The sequence below is a fragment of the Chelmon rostratus genome, chromosome 6 (genome assembly GCF_017976325.1).
Source record: "Chelmon rostratus isolate fCheRos1 chromosome 6, fCheRos1.pri, whole genome shotgun sequence".
NCBI classification, from domain to species: Eukaryota; Metazoa; Chordata; class Actinopteri; order Chaetodontiformes; family Chaetodontidae; genus Chelmon; species Chelmon rostratus.
This window is the reverse complement of record NC_055663.1, coordinates 24112351-24130581: the sequence shown is the minus strand read 5'-3', so window position 1 is coordinate 24130581 and position 18231 is coordinate 24112351. Positions and strand designations below refer to the sequence as shown.

The 18231-nt window shown below is 41.0% G+C and overlaps 1 protein-coding gene across 6 annotated transcripts in view; it reads right to left on the bottom strand.

Annotated features, from left to right (window-relative positions):
- Nucleotides 1-18231, bottom strand: part of LOC121607799 (unconventional myosin-IXAa-like) — a 136946-nt gene that overhangs the window by 53368 nt on the left and 65347 nt on the right. For all 6 annotated transcript variants that reach the window (XM_041938768.1, XM_041938771.1, XM_041938769.1 and 3 more), the window contains exons 3-8: nt 14439-14533; nt 13789-13851; nt 11175-11274; nt 7762-7815; nt 2207-2304; nt 1593-1719 (exon numbers count right to left, since the gene is read on the bottom strand). In XM_041938768.1, coding sequence (XP_041794702.1) covers nt 1593-1719; nt 2207-2304; nt 7762-7815; nt 11175-11274; nt 13789-13851; nt 14439-14533 — 537 coding nt within the window. The remainder of the gene's footprint in view (nt 1-1592; nt 1720-2206; nt 2305-7761; nt 7816-11174; nt 11275-13788; nt 13852-14438; nt 14534-18231) is intronic.

Below are 18231 nucleotides of genomic sequence, written 5' to 3'. Positions count from 1 at the left end.
GTGTATGTGTGTGTGTGGTCTGCAGTCGGTGTCAAGAATGAACCCAAATTCAGCACAACATCATAACTTTGTAAACGCTGCGCGGCACGTTAACCCGTGCCAGGAAATGTTTTTCCATGCCTCTCATCGAGGACAACAAAGAGTCCGAAGCAGTCTAAACCTACAGCCCAGACTGATTAGTGTATGCTGGATAATGACTGCAGTGTCTTGATTGAGGTCAGAAAGATATATGCATAGATCAAAGCCTTCATAAGAGCTGCTTTACAGTTTAGTTGTTGTTTATGCATAATAAAACACAAGTGGGGTTATAACAATGTTAAAATAAATTGAATCAAGCAAAAGGGGAACAATGAATCAGCATGAGACTGTCCACAATGCACTGATGCAGTCTGTGAATAGTCTGAGGCAGTCTTACTTCTACTGTGTTGCTTCTATAATGATGTTTCTGAAACCAGAGGTTGGCTGAACTTTATTTGAACTTTATTTACAGAGACAAAGTGCTGCCAGCGAGCAAACTAATCTGCTTGCAAATATGCAATTAGACAAGTAAAGGGCTGTACAAGCGAGGATGTGATTGGACAAGCACTGACCACCCACCACACATCCATACTGTAAGTGGCCGACAATTTGCACATGACAGGCTGAGGCAGAAACCTGCAGCACTTTGCAGAAAAACAACTGGTTTAAAAAACATTTCGCCTCAAAATTAAGGAACAAAAAGTCGTTGACAGGCGTGTCGTGTATGACAGATTCACAATGTTCTTTCAAAAGACACAACAACACTGAAGCTTGCATCACTGTCTGATATTTTTATAGTCATTAAAATACAATTTAACCATGCAGGTGATGCTGGGACAAAAACAAGGACTCGCTGTTCCTGGTGGGAAAGCTCGCCTACGCAACAGCACGCCAGCACAAGAGGTCTGAAAATAGCCTCAACACAAACAGCACTTTGTGGAAGCGCTGGATTGTCGGACGGCTCTTTGGGACCTGAAGCACCTCTTAACTTCCGCTGTCACCACAAGCTGCGCTTGTACGCTGAGAGTCCTCAGCTCTCTAAAAGGCTTTTGTGCGGCCCCATACGGGAGGTAAACTCTGGCAATAGGAATCACAGTCTCTCACAGTGTTTAAAAAAAAGCACAGCAAAAGGAAAACTCATTCGCTCAAATGGATACTACTTGTTTTTTAAAGTTCACTAAGTCCGTGGAGTATCTCCAGTGGGCATGTGATGGAATAACTTTGGGAGACAAAATGGCAAAGAATGTATTTAGGGAGAACAAACGAGCCCTGCGGTGAAGCCCTGCTCCAATTCTTCTTTTTTTATTATCCTTCAAGTATTTAGAGTATTGTATTTCAGCATAAAGTCAGGAAGGCAAAACTTTGTGTTTTTTGACTCAGGCGCTTTATGTGTGGCTTTTCCTACTGGATTTTCAGATGAAAACTGGATTATCAGTCAATTTCAGTTATATCTTGCTAAAATCATTGTCCAGTCCTGTAGAGAAAAGTACTGAGTTCAACTTTGCTAATAGCCGAGAGTTGAACTTTAATGCCATAAGGGGGTGGCGGTGAAAAAGCTGCGTCATGTTGCTCACCTCTAGCAGCTCCGAGACGATGGGCAGGACCTCTGGGTTGCAGATGTCGATGGAATCGTCCCTGTAGGTCTTCTTCTTGTAGCGGATGTTTCCCAGGTGGAGGATTGCTGACAGCAGGGAGAAGATCCTGATGAAGAAGAAAGACACTTACTGTCAATACATTTACATGATGTTGGGCAACTAACCTTCAGTCTTACTGAGCCTGTCCTGCAAAGAATGACATGAGATTCTTGACCAGGACATTTCTGTTATTGTATGGTGTCTTCATTACGCCTTTATTAATTTAAACTAAACAGCAATGGCCTTGGGGACTTAATTTATCTCCTAAGCACTGCAGATTTAAAGCAGAATGGCACAACATGCTTTGAGCTATTGACGAGTACGTGAGAAATCAAAGAAATGTAAATGTTTTGTCAGATAAAGAGAAGGAACACTTGCATGATTAGTTAGTCCCTTTTCATTGCCACATCTGCTGAGCTGGTGATGTGTTTCCACAAAAATGTAACACCATAAATTTCTGTTCGTTAACTCTACTTAAAAACACTCCTGAGCCTGATTTTAACAGACAGGGCCGAGCTGCTGAACATTTGCACACGCCACGTAGCTCATCTTACTGTTTGCGTGTGGTGGGTAAGAAGCCGACCATCTCCATAGCCAGCTGCAGCCGCTCGAAGTCGTGTTTCAGATCCTCCCCTTCCACTGTGAAGCAGTCCTGCTGGTGTCAGGTGGAAACACACACAGACAGAAAACAGAGGAAGACGGAGAGAGACATCAGCAACACAAGGAATAATCGTAATCGATATATAACACACAAACTCCCGTAAAACCTCTTTGATAACGCTATTACAGGGGATGAAGACCTTGTGAAACAAATGGATGCATCTACTTGTACAAGTGCTCTGCAGAAGCTAAATGACTGTGTGAATGTGTGTGTGACTGAGCAGGGTTTCCCACAATATTTCATACACGAGGAGGGCCACTTGAGATGAAGAGTGCTTCTGCTAACATCAGAGGAAGTCACGACCTGAAAATTTTATAATTTTCTAAAATATATCATTACATCAGAGGTTTTGAAAAGTCATAAATAAATTTCAAGTCCTAAGTACAGATCAACAATGTCTGAAGTCCAAGTCTAAAATGTCGTGTTTCAATTCCCTCAATGACTCACTATGTGTTGACTTTCCTTCCTTTGAATACTTTATTCATAAGATCATTTTCAGTCGCTGGGCTTGAGGAGAATGGGGAGTCATTCCAAGTCAGAAGGCTAAAGTCCAAGTGAGGTAAGTGAGTCATTGATGTTGAAGTAAAGTCACGTGACCCGAGTCCACACCTCGCTCCTCAGTGAGCTACATCATACGGCAAAGGCCACGTCTTTGATGGGTAAGACCACCATGTTGGAACTAAATTGATTACAGGAGACAAAATGTCATCACGGTCGTCTGACTCAGCGCAGTGGATGACAGTGATTAATCAATCAAATTGTCCGTCGGCTTTGAAGTGATTAATTAAAGCAGCATGTCAGAAGAGAAAGAACTTCTTTTTTTTTATTTTTATTCATCCCACCTTCTAGTTCCGGGAAAACTAAACATGAGCCACCTCTGTGAACACATTTTTCTCTGGATGCTCGGCTAAGTGAGCACATGAGAGCATTTCTGCGCAATTGGGGGACGCTGATATCATATGGCCATTGTAAGGGAGGGAGAAATGTGTATGTATATTCTATGTATGTGTGTGTGTCTCCTTAGGCCCTCCGGTTGGTCAGCATGTCTCTGCTCCGGCAGCGAGCCTCTCTCAGGCTGTAATTAGCACATACCACAGCGGCCGTCCAGCGAGGGAAGACACAGGAACCCATAATCCACACTCTGGATTGCCTCTTCTACACTTTAACATTCAACACTCCACTGCCTCTCCATTGTTTTCCTTTGGCTCAGGCCTAGTCGGGAGCTGCAGAGCCAACGATCGCCGTATTGCTCCAACGAGCTTCTCCAATTGCAACAAAGGGGTTTTGAGGCTTCTCGAGCTACGGCGAGACCCGGGAAAAGCCACTTTTCAAATTGCCGGGTATGTTAGACTCGAGCGCCAAGCAGCACAATGTGATACGTTGAAGGAAGTTGAGAAAATAAAGAGATCAATTTTGGCCAGTTGTGAGAGAATACTTTGGTCAAAAACCAAAACCTGAGCTATTGGTACTCAGAAAAAACGGGATGCCTGAGTGCAGCAAAGGGATGATTAAGAAACAATCTGTTCTTCTTACTTATTTTAAACAAAGAATCTTTTCTCCCTCCAGAACTTGTAATTGCACTTTTATGCCAGTTGCAACACTTCTGGTGCAGGTTTACACTAAATTGAGTGAAGTCAGGAGCCCAGCTGACATTGTACATAGAGCTTTTTAACAGATCACTCACGGAGTGATCCAGTTAAAAGTTCTGCACATCCAGTCAAGGCTTTTTCTGTTACTTACCATGACTTAATCATGATTTATGTTGTCAAGGCACCCGGGCAATGTTGTGCCAAAAACAGCATGCCACCCTGTCACTAGACATTCCATATGGTCAAAAACCATAGACACCCAAACAGGCACAAAATGCAAACCCACAGCCACTGAGGGCCAGAACCAAACAGTCAGCTGCACACATCAAATGCAAACATCCAGAACATGTTTGGTCTTTGGGATCTTTAGTCAAAAACTTGTTTATTTTCTATTTTTGGCTCCAGACGTTGCATCTGGAATCTGTATACAGTTGTCACTGTTCAAAGTGCTGAGTGTCTCTATTTACTGCAGCGTGCTCGCCGCACATTGACCAATGGTGAAGGTCAAAGGTTAAATAGGCCCAAAGGGTTGGTCAGATGCTCAGACAGCTGTCAAGGGCTGCTGAGTGTGTGTGTGCTTGTGTGTGTGTGTGTGTGTGTGTGTGTGTGTGTTTGTGTGAGGTTTTGTCAAGACAGTGACATCATCTCCTTAGACGGTGGGGCCACAGACTGATGAGGTCATTGACTGACCCTTGAGAGAGACAGTGTGTCAGCAAACAGTGAGAGGGGACGGTTGTGTAAGGAAAAAATATGAGAGCGAAAAAGGAGGATAGAGAGCGAGTCGGTTAAGGAACAGTTCAACATTTTGGGAGATAAAAAGGCTCCTCTGCAAGAGTGAGATAAGAAGATCAATAACAATCACGTCTTTTGAGAAGGCAAAGCAGATCTAGCTGTATACTGTAGCACCTTTATACAACAATTCAAAGTATTTTACATAAAAAGACTTAAGAACAAGATAAACAAGAAACACAAATCCATATAAAAGACATAAAAAGATCAAAATAAAATAGGCTAGAAGATAAAAATAAGCTACAACTGAATAAAACTTATTCAACGTGAGAGCTGTGCTACACATTAACGACTAGTCCCAAATCTAATTTAATTAAACATGGTGTTAAACCAAAAGGTTAGGTGCAATATGGGGGAATCAGGGCGTGGCTAGTCCAGCTTAGCGCAACGACTGGGGAAAGCAGGTAGCCTCGCTCTGTCCAAACTGGAAAAACTACACCTTCTCCACCTATAGATGGTGTTTTAAGCATCATTTCTTCTTTGTTATGTTTTTGTTTATGTTTTAAAGAAACAGTTTCAGCGTTGCTAGCAGGTGTAATTTTTTTTACTTAAGGCAGAGCCAGGATATCTTGTTTCCTTCTACTGGCAGGCTTTATGCTAAGCTAGTCTAAACACATCCTGACTATAGCTCCATATTTAATGCTTCGATGTAAAGATCCTCATCTCACTCTCGGAGAGAAAGCAAATGAGCATATTTATGAAAATGCTGACGTGTTCTTTGAAGAGGACTGTCAACTGAACATCTGTCTTTTGGGAATCAAATACTCACCGCTCGTACGCTGGCTCTGACGTGTTTGTCAGGTTTATGTTAGTTACAATGATTTCAAATGGCACTAAAAAAATGAATGATAACATCATCAAAACGTCTCAAATCACTCCTGCAGCCAATCCACTCCTCCATCATTGATCCACGCATTCAGTAATCGTCAAATTGCTTAATATGCTTCTTCCATTGGAGCAACCAAGTGTAGATTGTTGTGCGGGAGTGATTTCTGCACAGTTTGTGCTACGACTCTGAGTTGCCATTGGAATCCATTGTAACGACTGGGAAAATTCAAAATAACAACAGCATTTTAGAGCCCTTTCAGGCAGACGGACGAGTATTTGCAATTCTAAAGACAGATTTTTGGTGGACAATTCCTTTAACTAGATAAATGTGAAGCAGGACCCGCTATAACTGCTAAAAAAAGACTGAGTGTCCTCAGAAATCCTTTCCTGGATAAAAGACCACTTTTAAAAAAGTGGGAGGCAAAGAGCCAAAGTCAAGAGGGACATAAAGGTAAAACTAATAGATGAGTCGTGTTAAGTGTTTCCTATTAGGAAATACTGAATCCTGTAACCACATACAACAAATCCCACTGACCAAACATTACTCACTTTCAGTAGAGGCTGGCAAGACAGTGGCAGGTTCAAAGGCCGGTGAAACGGCAAACACACACACACACAAACAAAATGGACCACGCACTTAGAGGGAAGTTTCAGGATGTGAAGCCTATTGATCGGCTACTCACAGGAGCATGTAAGGAATGGTTCTTTAAAGAAGTGCTGACTAGCCCTTTCAGGTATGGCCTATTCTCAGTGTTACTGCAGAATCACCTCTGATGACAAAGGTTACAATGATTTCATCTTAAAATGTTCATGAAATCAAACCCTTCTTTTTTTAAATTTCCTTTTTGCTCTAAAAAGCAAGTTAATGCATTTACATTCAATAATTTTCTGATTACATTGTAATTGTCACTACCATTTGGATTCTAATTGCATATCTCCATATGACAGATTCTCAAAAATGATGGATACACATGTAATCCAGTGTTTGTAGTTTTATCTCATTGGCATAAGCCTCATTGTTTGGCCTTGTAATAACTGTATTAAGTTGCTGCTAATGCAAAGACACTTCCCACAGCCCCTACTTCACATTAAAAGCATTCAACTGGCAACACTGGGCGAAGCATCACGTGTCGACAAATCTACCAGGATTATAACCTTTTATAACCAAATTTAGCAAAAAAATATTTGTTTATATTATTTGTTTAAGTTTTTAAAAACAGTTATATTTTTTCTTTATTCTAAAATATCAAAATTCATAAAGGCCAAAACCATTGATCCCCAGAGACTTAAACTAGCAATGCAAAAAAAAAAAAAAAGAAGGGCTAATTCCTAAAATAAAAAAGGTTCATTGAAGGAAATGTCTACACCTGTCAGTAACTATAACACTCATTTTGAACGATCTACATTTACATCTACAGCTCAGAGCTTATTTCACGCTTTTCCTTCCGTCTCTGCTCTTAAATTTAACAGCACGCTATTGGACGTTGCTGCTATAACTTCACTGTTCAAAATGCACAAGTATTTATACTTTACAGCGACTACTTTGTCTGCACTGCATTGTCCTGCAGTGTTAAGCATGTGTCAGATAATAAATGTAAAGGAAGTGCAGAAATCCTGAACCTTCCCTTTAAAGATGGCAGTTTCCAGTTTTGATTTCATCACCATCTTCAGACAGCAAAGCATCCAAAGCCAAAGATTAGATTAAAGGGATTCCTTTATGTTTGCATTTTAGTTGGTTAATCAGCGCGTATACCATCAGATTCCTTGATTTTGAAAAGAAATTAGGAATGCAGGAGCTTCTTTCCTTCTAGAAAAAGTTAATTTAACTTAAAAAGAAATATTTATTCTTAAGAGACGGAAAACGTCTCTGATATCACTTCGAAAACAATGAACTTACAGTGAATTATCTACAGTGTTAGTTAATTTTGTTATCAGTAATTTTTTCAAATAACTCACTTTAAATGAGATACTGAATGTGTGACGCCATCTTCAAAAGTACACAAAGCAATCATTACATTAAAGGTATCCCTTTAAACGTTTTAGAGGCAATACTTTATAGAGCTCGACCAGCTGAGGTCAGTTCAGGTCGCCTCCATCTTTAGTCCATTTCAGTGAAAGCAGGCGGGTGTGGACAGCAGAGAGAGAACAAGACCAGGACTGGCACCAAAAACCCAGAGTACCACGACGACACACCCATGAGCACAGACGTACACAAACAACTTGTCATCCACAAGATACTGACCAGATCGCTCTCATAGTAATTGTCCCAGTGGTGTTTGTGCAATTTCTTTGTCATCTGGAAGCAAGGCAGAGCGGGTTAAGAAAGCAGGAATTACACACACTTGAAATTGAAGAAAACATGACACATGCTGTTAATATGTGAGGAAAAAATTATCCTCACACACACAGGCAGACGCACACGTCTCCAGAGCTGCAATAATTGAATCCATGACGTGATGTAATCAGAGTGGTTTAGATTTCTTTATGTTCGGGGGGAAAGTAACCGACTTTTTTTTACACAATACAAAGTATTCTGATCTTTTACTTCAGTAAAAATTGCAGTTCAACAGTGTAGAAATACACCATTACAAGTACAAGTTTGTCATCAAAATCTTACTTAATCAAAAGTACAGAAATATTATCAGTATTACCCAGTGATTGTTACAAAGTTGTGATTTATATCATTGGATAAATACTAATGATGCATTAAAGTGGAAGTAGCATTTTTCCTTAAAAAGATCCTGAAACCTCTCCTGTCTGCATTTTTATGCAACACACATTCAACTTAAGTATGTTCTGTTAATACCTCTCTATGAAGCAGTTTTTATTGGTCGTGGTGGAGTCTGCCACTGTCGTGCTGGATTCAGATACTGTCACATTAGGGACTGAATGATCCCAGGAAATCACAGGAAATGAATGATGCATGAAATCACTTTTTTCTCATTGTTATCAGCCTCAATGTTTATTATTGAGCTCATGCTAATGCTTGCCCAACCTGTCCTTCTGCCATCGCTTCACATTAAACATACGTCATCTGTTATTATACAGTTGCTTATTTAAACATCCAGCAAATGCAGAGTAATATTATCATACATCTGGAGTCATGTTTGTGGCCACCTAATGAATTTAAGTCAAACATTCACTCTCTTTTAGCTCTGTTTTAGCTCTGTTAACTGTGTCTGTCTGCTGTTGGTGTTGAGCGGGCTTTTTAAGCCTTTTCACTGCCTGCTGCAGCGAAACATGACGCTATGTGAGCAATGTGAGTGAACCTAAACAGTACAGCTGCAACAATGAGCTGAAACTCATTATAAAGCTCCAGAGAGTTGAGGGGTGCTGCAGATTCAGATGATAATTCTTAGTTATTCACTCTGAGTGAGCACTTTCACATTGCTACATCGTCATTTACATTGCTATAATAAAAATATAGATCATAGCCGCTTTAAGGATTCCAGGTTTAAGTACAGTGCTTGAGTACTTGGTTCGGATCCGGCACCTAGAGACAGACAGGCAGGCAGACACAGAGACAGATGAACCCCCAGAACAAAATCCATCTCTGAGAGAGCAGAGAGATAAATATGGATAATCACTCGACTCCTTTGTGACACCATGTGTGTCAGGAGTGTCTGTGTGTGCGCTCAGACAAGCACACAAACACACGCGACCGCCGGCGCCCTCTGCACGAGAGCAAGTCAGCGCCAGATTAACTCCCGTGTCTTGCTGTTGCCAAGGAAACAGAGCTGCATAGTAACAAGCAGCAGAGGATGGAGTGGTGGGGAGGGGGTTGTTGTCGTGGGGATTAAGGGAGGAGGAGAAAAAAAAACTGTTACTTTTTTTGGGGAAGCCAAAAGAGATGAACAAAGGAGGTTTTTTTGTTGCCTCCCCAGTGTACTGCCATAGAAGGAGGGAGTATGAATCCTCACACATCTGCTGCCAATGCACACAGATGTACTGAAAAAGATGCACACACATGGGGGCTTTTGGCATCTACACAAGTACGTAAACACACACACACACACACACAGTTGCAGGGTTGAAATTTTTGGGCTGATGCAATCAACACTTCAGGGCGCTGAGGAGTGATCCAGTTATGATAAATGAGTAAATAAGAGCCAGCAGAGAGAAAAGGAGGGAAGGGAGATGCAGAAATGTTCATCTTCGGGGTCTCCATCAATCTCTCTTGGGATGAACGTTCCTCATTTGTGAAGAGGGAAAACGGCTCAAATTGATTATGAATTCTTTGCAGCACAGTAAAATTGAAACGTTACATTGGGCCTCATGCAAGAACCACTTGTACAAACACATTTGATTTTATGTGGCACGTATGGGTGGGTTAGGACAATGTTTGGCATTCGCCATGTTCTCGTATTTATCATTTTCTCCAAGATGTGGATGAAATTTACAAGTGGTCCAGACCTGTTGTACGAGTCACGTACAGGTGGTCTGACTTTCTGCATAAGGAAAAGAAAAACACTTGTTTGACTAAAAAGACTATAATGAGTTTAAATATGAGACTGACTAAGATAGATTTAATACATTTCATTAGTTAGTACAATTAGCAAGCTGCTTAAGGGTATATATGCAGGTATCTGTGTGTTGTAATATCTACTATAAGCTGTTTTATATATAATGTTTTTTTAATCTAACTTTATGTGAAATTCTCTCTTTATTTCTGACATATTACACCATTCCTCTGCTGACATGTCATTGACAGCTGTATAATCAATATTTTCTCATTGTTCCAGGCCCTCAAATCCAACTACTGACTCTGCTGAACCTTTTATCTACTGATTCGTCAGCCAGCAGGACTCTGTGGCGTCTTCTTTTCACTCTTTTAGAACATTTTTCTGAGTGAAACCTGGCCACAAATGGAGCGGAACAGAAAACGTGAGGGGCATCGATTCTGCTAATGATCAAACCTAACGAATGCGCACCTCCACATGAACAGGCGGTATTCATCAGGCTTAAACGAGTTCGCTTCCTACATGATGAAATTACAAATCAGATCTTTTAACTTCTTCGTGTGGCTGCATCATCTTGTTATTCATACTGTCACAGCATCATTTTTTTCTTTGCAACTTGCCTACATTAAATGGCTTTTTGATCATCTTTGGTGAATGATGGCACACGACACATGCCAACACACTGGATAGTAAATGCGAAGACAAGCAATCACTACACTAGTGTTGTTTTGTCATACACCATTTTGTCCTTTTGTATAATTGTGGCATCTGCTTTATTGTGTTTGTCTGTAACTCACTGTTATTGCTAACTGCTTTGGCCCAGACACTCTTTAAATCTATTTTCTGGTTAAATAAAGATTATGTTTTAAAACACTTTGCTGATTAGAGCTGACAGCACAAGTACATGCACAAAGAGCAACTGTGTACGATGTGAACTGCACACAATTGAAACATTGAAGAAATTGAGACATTTTTAAGAGCTAGCAAGTTGCAACCATCACATCTAACGCAAAAAATCATCATCACAGTTATACAAATCATTTTTCCTCTATTTTCCTTCTTTCATGTTGGCAGCATTTTAAAAATTTGACACAATAGAACAGCATAAATATAGTGACATGGAAATTTTCTAGGAGCATTTATTTTGCTATACATACTGTATATGTACTTTGCGTGTGTTTGAGTGTGTGCGAACCTGGTTGAGGTAGTGGTATTCCTCAGGTTTGAGCAGGTGGAAGGACTTCCTCTCCTCTTCACTGGCTCCGGCCAACAGGTAGTAAAACACATGGTAGTTCCTGCAGACATGCAAGATGTTAGAGGGCATAATTCTACAGCACAAAACACTTTTCCTGTATTGATTTCATTGCAAATTCCCTGAGAGGTAAACCAAGGACAGCAGCTTTCACATCTCCTCGCTCCACTGAAACGACACCGGAGGGAGGAAACTCCATTTGAAGCTTTGTAGTACAGTGAAAAACTCTACCTGCAGCCTATTTCACAGCCCAGACTTACAACATGAAACAGATAAAGTCGCACATCTAACCTGCTGTAGGCTCATGTTTCCAGTCAAACAAAGCAGCAGTGTGCTGTGTGGGCTGGAGGTAAGGACTCTGCCTCTGTGACAAAGGCTGGGGCCTCGGCCAACGCACTGAGATCTAATTATTACAGCTGGAAACAAGCTTCTCTGCACAGGGACACTTAGTGCCTGATGGAGTGGTGGAAAGTTAAAAAGGCCAGGGAGGATATTAAAGAATCCAGATCTGTAATTGGTGGATAGAGGGATGGTTTTGGCTGAAAACTTGTGGCAGTTACAGAGGTGACACTATGTGGAAAGGTTGGTGGTGGTTACCACATGTGTGGTACTAGTACTGCTTTAATGTACAGAGGCTACTAAATACTACATCTATGACATGTTTTATTATTCCCATAACAGTCACTGAATGTGACCTCAAATTTACTTCAAGGTAACATTTTCTGTTATCACAAAAGCCAAAAGATGCTAAAATATGATTTTCCCCTATTTCCATTCACTACAAATATTCAAGAAATATTAACTGAATCAAAATTAAAAAAATCATCTTAATGAACACTAAGGAGCTACTACAACAGTCGCCAAACATGAGCTAGCTGGCTGGCTGCTTAAATCACAACAGTAAACATGAACACTGAGGTGTTTATGTGTTTATTAAAGGAACAGTTCAACTTTTTTGGGAAAATGGTAATTCACTTTCTTGGCGAGAGTTAGATGGGAGGCTTGAAACCACTCACATGTCTGTATGCTAAATATGAAGCTACAGCCAGCAGCCAGCTAGCTTAGCTTAGCACAAAGACTGGAAACAGGGAAATAGCTATAGGTACTGATAATTGTTCATTATGCTACCCAGCTCTTTTACAGCCACTACTGCTACCACTGTTATTGATCCCCAAACCATACTACTTTTAATTTCAGACATAACTACGTTGCTAAATATAGTAACGGCCTCTCACTTGCAGTAGCTACCCTCAAATCAAATTCCAGAATCATGAAGTTTGACAGCATCACTGGAAAGCTCAGCTAGTCTCCTCCTAGTATTCCTCTGTTTCCACTGGGGTCGTACATAGGCAACCTGTCATGAGACTGGCTTTAAGATTTAAGATTGTTTGCAGTTTATCATCAGTCTGCCTGCTCCCCCACCTCTCTGCTTCAGGTCTGAGCCGTCTGGGAGGTCTTCAGTTTCTACCTCTATCAATATGGCCGCCAGGGCCTGTCATCGGGATGAAATAGAAACCCGAGGCCAATCAGGGTTAGAGGGATTAGATGACCAGTGGAGGGTATTACATTGGGGGTTTTATCTTCTCTCACAAATCCATTGTGCTGGTGGGATCAGTGATTTTGTTTTACTGTTGACTGGCAGAGGCAGAGCCAGTTCGGAAGAAAGGGTGTATATGTGTTGTGTGAGAGAAGGAAAAATCATTTTAAGTATGTGGGTGCAGGTGGAAATTCATGCATATGTGTGTGTGTAGGTGTGTTTGTGCACACTGCGTAGGAGAGTCAAACAGATTTTTAACAAAAAAAAAAACAACAACTGTGCACAGTGTTGTTTTACGCTAAACTGGACACGAAACACATTTCTCATTCTCCAGAATAGATCTGATGTGTAATTAGTATTAATAGACAATCACATCCTGTGTAATAAATGACCAAACTCAGAGGGACACCTGATAGTTTTCAGTGTTAACTTAGCAAAAGGCAGAGGTCTATTTCAGATGGACACCTGATACATCCTCAGCTTGCAGAGGAAATGAAGACTATTTTAGTATTGAGTTTCTAGGACAAAGAACACATCAGTGCAGAGATATGGATTTGAAATCTTATCTTTCATACAAATGGGAATATGGCTCTCAATTCATGGCTGCACCACATCCACCAGTGCCTTAAGGTACTTTATTTCCATCATTTAGAGATTTTCACAAAAAAACGTGAAGTTTTGTAAAGGAGCAGATTAGTTTAAATTTATTTGCACATGGATTTTATGTCCTTAAATCCAAAACTGCTTCCTGCTGCAACAAGCTGCTGCTAACAATGCATAGGATACTCTTAAATCAGTGTTGGTGAATTCCAATGTCATGTCTTCAAATTAAAATCTAACAGGAGAACCTCAATCTGTGAGCATGTCAGATATGTGTTAAATACATGACAATAATATGGTCAAACACTGTGGTTTATGAGCAAACTCAGTGACAATATATCAAATAAAACAAAAAAATCATACAGTGCATCATCAAAGCCTGCTGTCACTCTCATCTCTGCTTCCTGGTTCTCCACTCACCTCTCATTGTGCTCCTGGTACACCAGACGTGATTTCTCCAGCAGGTACTTCTCCACATAGGCTCTGAGGATAAGCATACATACAAGTACGGAAAGTCACACATATTTAAGAGATATAGTACGATATTAAGTACATACAGGGACGAATGTTCAGGTGTTGACTGATGCAATTAAAAAGATATAAAGAAACAGAAGAAAACTGGACATGAAACCCGGCAAGAAGGTCAGCAAAGAGGCAGAGGTATTGAATTATTTTTAGTAATTTGTGAAAAGAGACTTATTAGCCACTCTGTGTCGGCTGATTAATTCAGTATCCTTTTTCACACGAGGAAATGAAGTACTATGAATAGCAGTTATGAATCAGGGTCCAATGAATGCTTCTTAATCATATTCTTAACTGAGGTATTCAGAGACAGTATTTCATTTTCACAGACAACATATAAATTATAGATTTATTGTAATGATCTTATGTGACATATGTGGGATATTAATCAGCAGCTATTTTTACCAAATCATTAAATGCTAGTTGTTAAATCACTCAACTGATTAAATGTTACCACTTGTGGTATGTGTAGATGCATGAATTTGAAAATGAAGATTTGTGCATGTGTGTGTTGTATGTGTGTGTGTGTGTGTGTGTATGTGTCTCACCCCCTGACGGTGCCACTCTCCTGGTAGTTGACCTGGATGAACTTGCCGAAGCGACTGGAGTTGTTGTTGTGGGCTGTCTTAGCGTTCCCAAAGGCCTGATGGAAAAATGGAAAGAGTGAACAGGTCAACATATCAGCATGTGGACAGGTGATACCTGACAGGTGGTGTTTACTCTGCAAAGTGTAAACACCAAAGTGGAATGATATTATATACTTTATAAATATTATTACTGAATACCAGCAAGTTATCACAAAAAACAGAAGCTTTTTAGGTGTGCAGGGTGTTGAAACAGAGCATTTCTTGATGCAAACTTTATGATGGGAACCACACTCTGAACCAAAGAGAAAAAATGTATTAGGAGTAGAGGAAAAAGCTACCAATCACAGTACTGTAACAGAGGTCATGAGGCTCAGGAAGGGGCCTGCAAGAGGCACAGACATGCACGCACGCAGGCATGCACGCACACACACAAATCACACAAACTCACTCTCAGACGCATCAACCGTGCACTAAACTGCCAAATTCCGGTGAAGGCAAACACACTGCAGAGCTGAAAACAGCCACAACTTGCTGGAGTATGTTACACACACACACACACACACACACACACACACACACACACACACACACACACACACACACACACACACACACACACACACACAGGGAGTCCATCATTAGAGGCCCCTAGAGGACTCATTCAGGTTGTTATTAGGAGTCTGATGGCCCCAGTGGAGCTGGTTAGTTAGAGGAGAGGAGAAATAACAAGGAGAGGAGAGGAGACAAGGAGAAAAGCAAGGAGAGAAGCAAAGAGAGGAGAGGAAAGATGAAATAACAAGGAGATGACATGAGAGGAGAGGAGAGGAGAGAAAACAGGGAGAGGAGAGGAAGGGTGAAGAAAGCAAAAGGAGAAGAGAGGAGGGGAAACATGGAGAGGAAACAAGGAGAAAAGAGAGAAACAAAGACAGAGATGAGAGGAGAAAATACAAGGAGAGGAGAGGAGAGGAAAGAAGCAGAAAAGATAGGAGGAGAGGAGATGAAACATGGAATGGGAAAAGGGGGAGGAGAGAAAGGATGAAGAAAGCAGATGAAGAAGAGAGGAGGGGAAACATGGAGAGGAAACAAGGAGAAAAGAGAGAAACAAAGAAAATAGTGGAGAGGAGAGGAGAGGAGAGGAGAGGAGAGGAGAGGAAACAAGCAGAAAAGATAGGAGGAGAGGAGATAAAACATGGAATGGGAAAAGGGGGAGGAGAGAAAGGGTGAAGAAACCAGATGGAGAAGAGAGGAGGGGAAACATGGAGACTAGAGGAAACAAGCACAAAAGTAAGGAGAGAAACAAAGGGAGGAAACAAGAGAAAATGAGAAATTAAATGGGGTGGACAGGAGCAGAGAAGAGGAGAGGAAGGGTGAAGAAACCAGATGGTGAAGAAAGGAAGGACAACATGGAGAGAAGAAGAAACAAGGAGAAAAGTAAGGAGAGGAGAGGAGACAAGCAGAAAAACACAAAAAGGGGAAAGAGAAAAGGAGAAATAACAAGGAGAGGAGAGAAGGTGAAACAAGGAGAGGAAAAAAGCAGAGAGGAGAGAAAGAGAGGAGATGAAACAAGGAATGGGAAAAGGGGAGGAGAGGAAGGGTAAAAACCAGAAGGGGTGATGACAAGGAGATTAGAAGAAACAAGGAGAAAAATACAAATACAAAAGATAGACAGAAAATAAAAAATGAGCACTTATCCGGGATGCTAAAGGAAGAAAAAAGTGGGAGGAGAGGCTATGAAGGGTGAGGGGAGGGAAGAATGGAAGGATGGAGGAGACAATGAAAGAAATGAAGAAGGAGTCAAGCAAGGAGAAGACAAAACAAAGGGCAAGAAGAAAGACCAAAAACAAATGATAAATGAGTCGACAGGAAAGTAAATCGATAAAAAGTAAAAGAAGAAGAGTAAAAGGAGAAAGGAACGAAAGAGGAGCAGACAGGGAAGGAGAAAAGGGAAGGAAATGAGGAGAAAACAGGAGAAGTGCCTACATGTAGCATAAGAAGCAGAGAAACATATTTTCACATTTCAGCACAACAGTTCACAGAAGCAGGGGTGAATTTCAGGCTGATGCAATCAGCATTTTGGAGTTATGATAAACGACTAAATAAGAACCAGCAGAGAGGGGGGAGGAAGAGGAGCAGGAGGGAGGATGAGGAAGAGACAGAGAGGGAAGTGGGCGTCAGATAATTGATTGTGGCTGCTGGGTGAATACTACAGCTCCGGAATAACACGGTTAATGAAAGTAAAATCCTGCTCCTGAATCAGGCTTTGATCTCCTGTGATGATTCATTCAAAAACTCCCCCAATGCCGCCAACCTGACACACATTTAACGAGCCAATCAGGAGAGGCCAGCTGACAAAAGGCACATAACAACAAATATGAACGCATTATCTCTCTCGTTCTTCTTCTCTCCTTTACACCCATACATCTTTTTTTCCCTCCACCAGATCCCTTTTGAGGCTTTATAAATAACAGCGAGCCGCAGAGAGTGAGAGTGGACTGGCAGCGAGATCTCCTCCAGCTCCCTCGATCCAAAATGTAAATCGAAACTGCAATTCACATGATAATGCCAGTGCTTTCATCCTCGATAATTTCTGGATATAAGAGCCCTTTTGTGGCAAAATGTTTCCAGTTTTGAGTTTTTAGAGGAAAATCCACTTCCTGAAATGATTGAGCGAAACGGGGCCGGCTCTAATGGAAACTGTCAATGACAATCAAACCAGTGCTGGTATGTTTGTGTGTAGAGGTGGGTGTATGTCCTGTTGCAGCTCATAATGCATGCACTTTGGTTTGTGTGTCGTGTATGTGCGCGTGCTGCATGTTGTGTGTGTGTGTGTGTGTGTGAAAGAGATTAATGAGCAGGGCTGCAGTGTCTGGATGATTTAGTGGTGAACTCTGCTTCATAGTCAACGCCTGCTGTGCAGCACAGGAAAACACACACTATGCATCGGTGATTACTCTGCGTGTGTGTGTGTGTGTGTGTGTGTGTGTGTGCATATGTGTTAAACACATAAGTATATGGACAGGTAGGAGAAAGAAGGAGTGGGCAAGAGTAAAAACGAAACTAAACAAAAAAGAATTTCATTGTGGTAGCCTATGTCATTGTGGTTACTTACTAAATAAAACAAAAAACAAATATACCTCTCAGCGACACCTTTTTGCATATCCTTCCCCTCTTTCTCTCTTTCCCCTCATTTCCTGTCACTTCTGTAATGAAGAAATGCCTCCCACAGCCCCCATTCAACGCAAAAACAAAAAGCAGCCAGTCAATCAGGTTGAAAGGTGATGATGATGGACTGCTGGCTTACTTTCGTTAAAAATATGTATATTGATGTTGGAGGCAAGACATGGTCACGTTCACAGTAATTATGTGAGAAAAAACTCTATTATAGCTCATACGTGGAGTCACATGATTATCGTTTAGATCTTTTTTGCTGAATCATACTGTTTCCTCGTAGGATCTGCCTTCAGTGTTGAGGTTGAATTCAGTCTAAGTTAATTCTGAAGGCGGTTTCCTCTCAAATCCCATCGACATGTACTGAACACATAAGGAGACTTTAGATGCATGTGAAGGAAATACTGCAAAAAAAAAAAACCATCCTGAACACAATCCAAGAATTGTGTTTAAAAAAACGCTATTCTTGACACTATTTTCTACAAATACATGTACAGAAATGTGCCTCATTGTTTTGACACAATGTTTGGATCTGTTTGAAATTTGGTTTATAGTGATGACAGGCGTTAAGAAACACAGCATACTG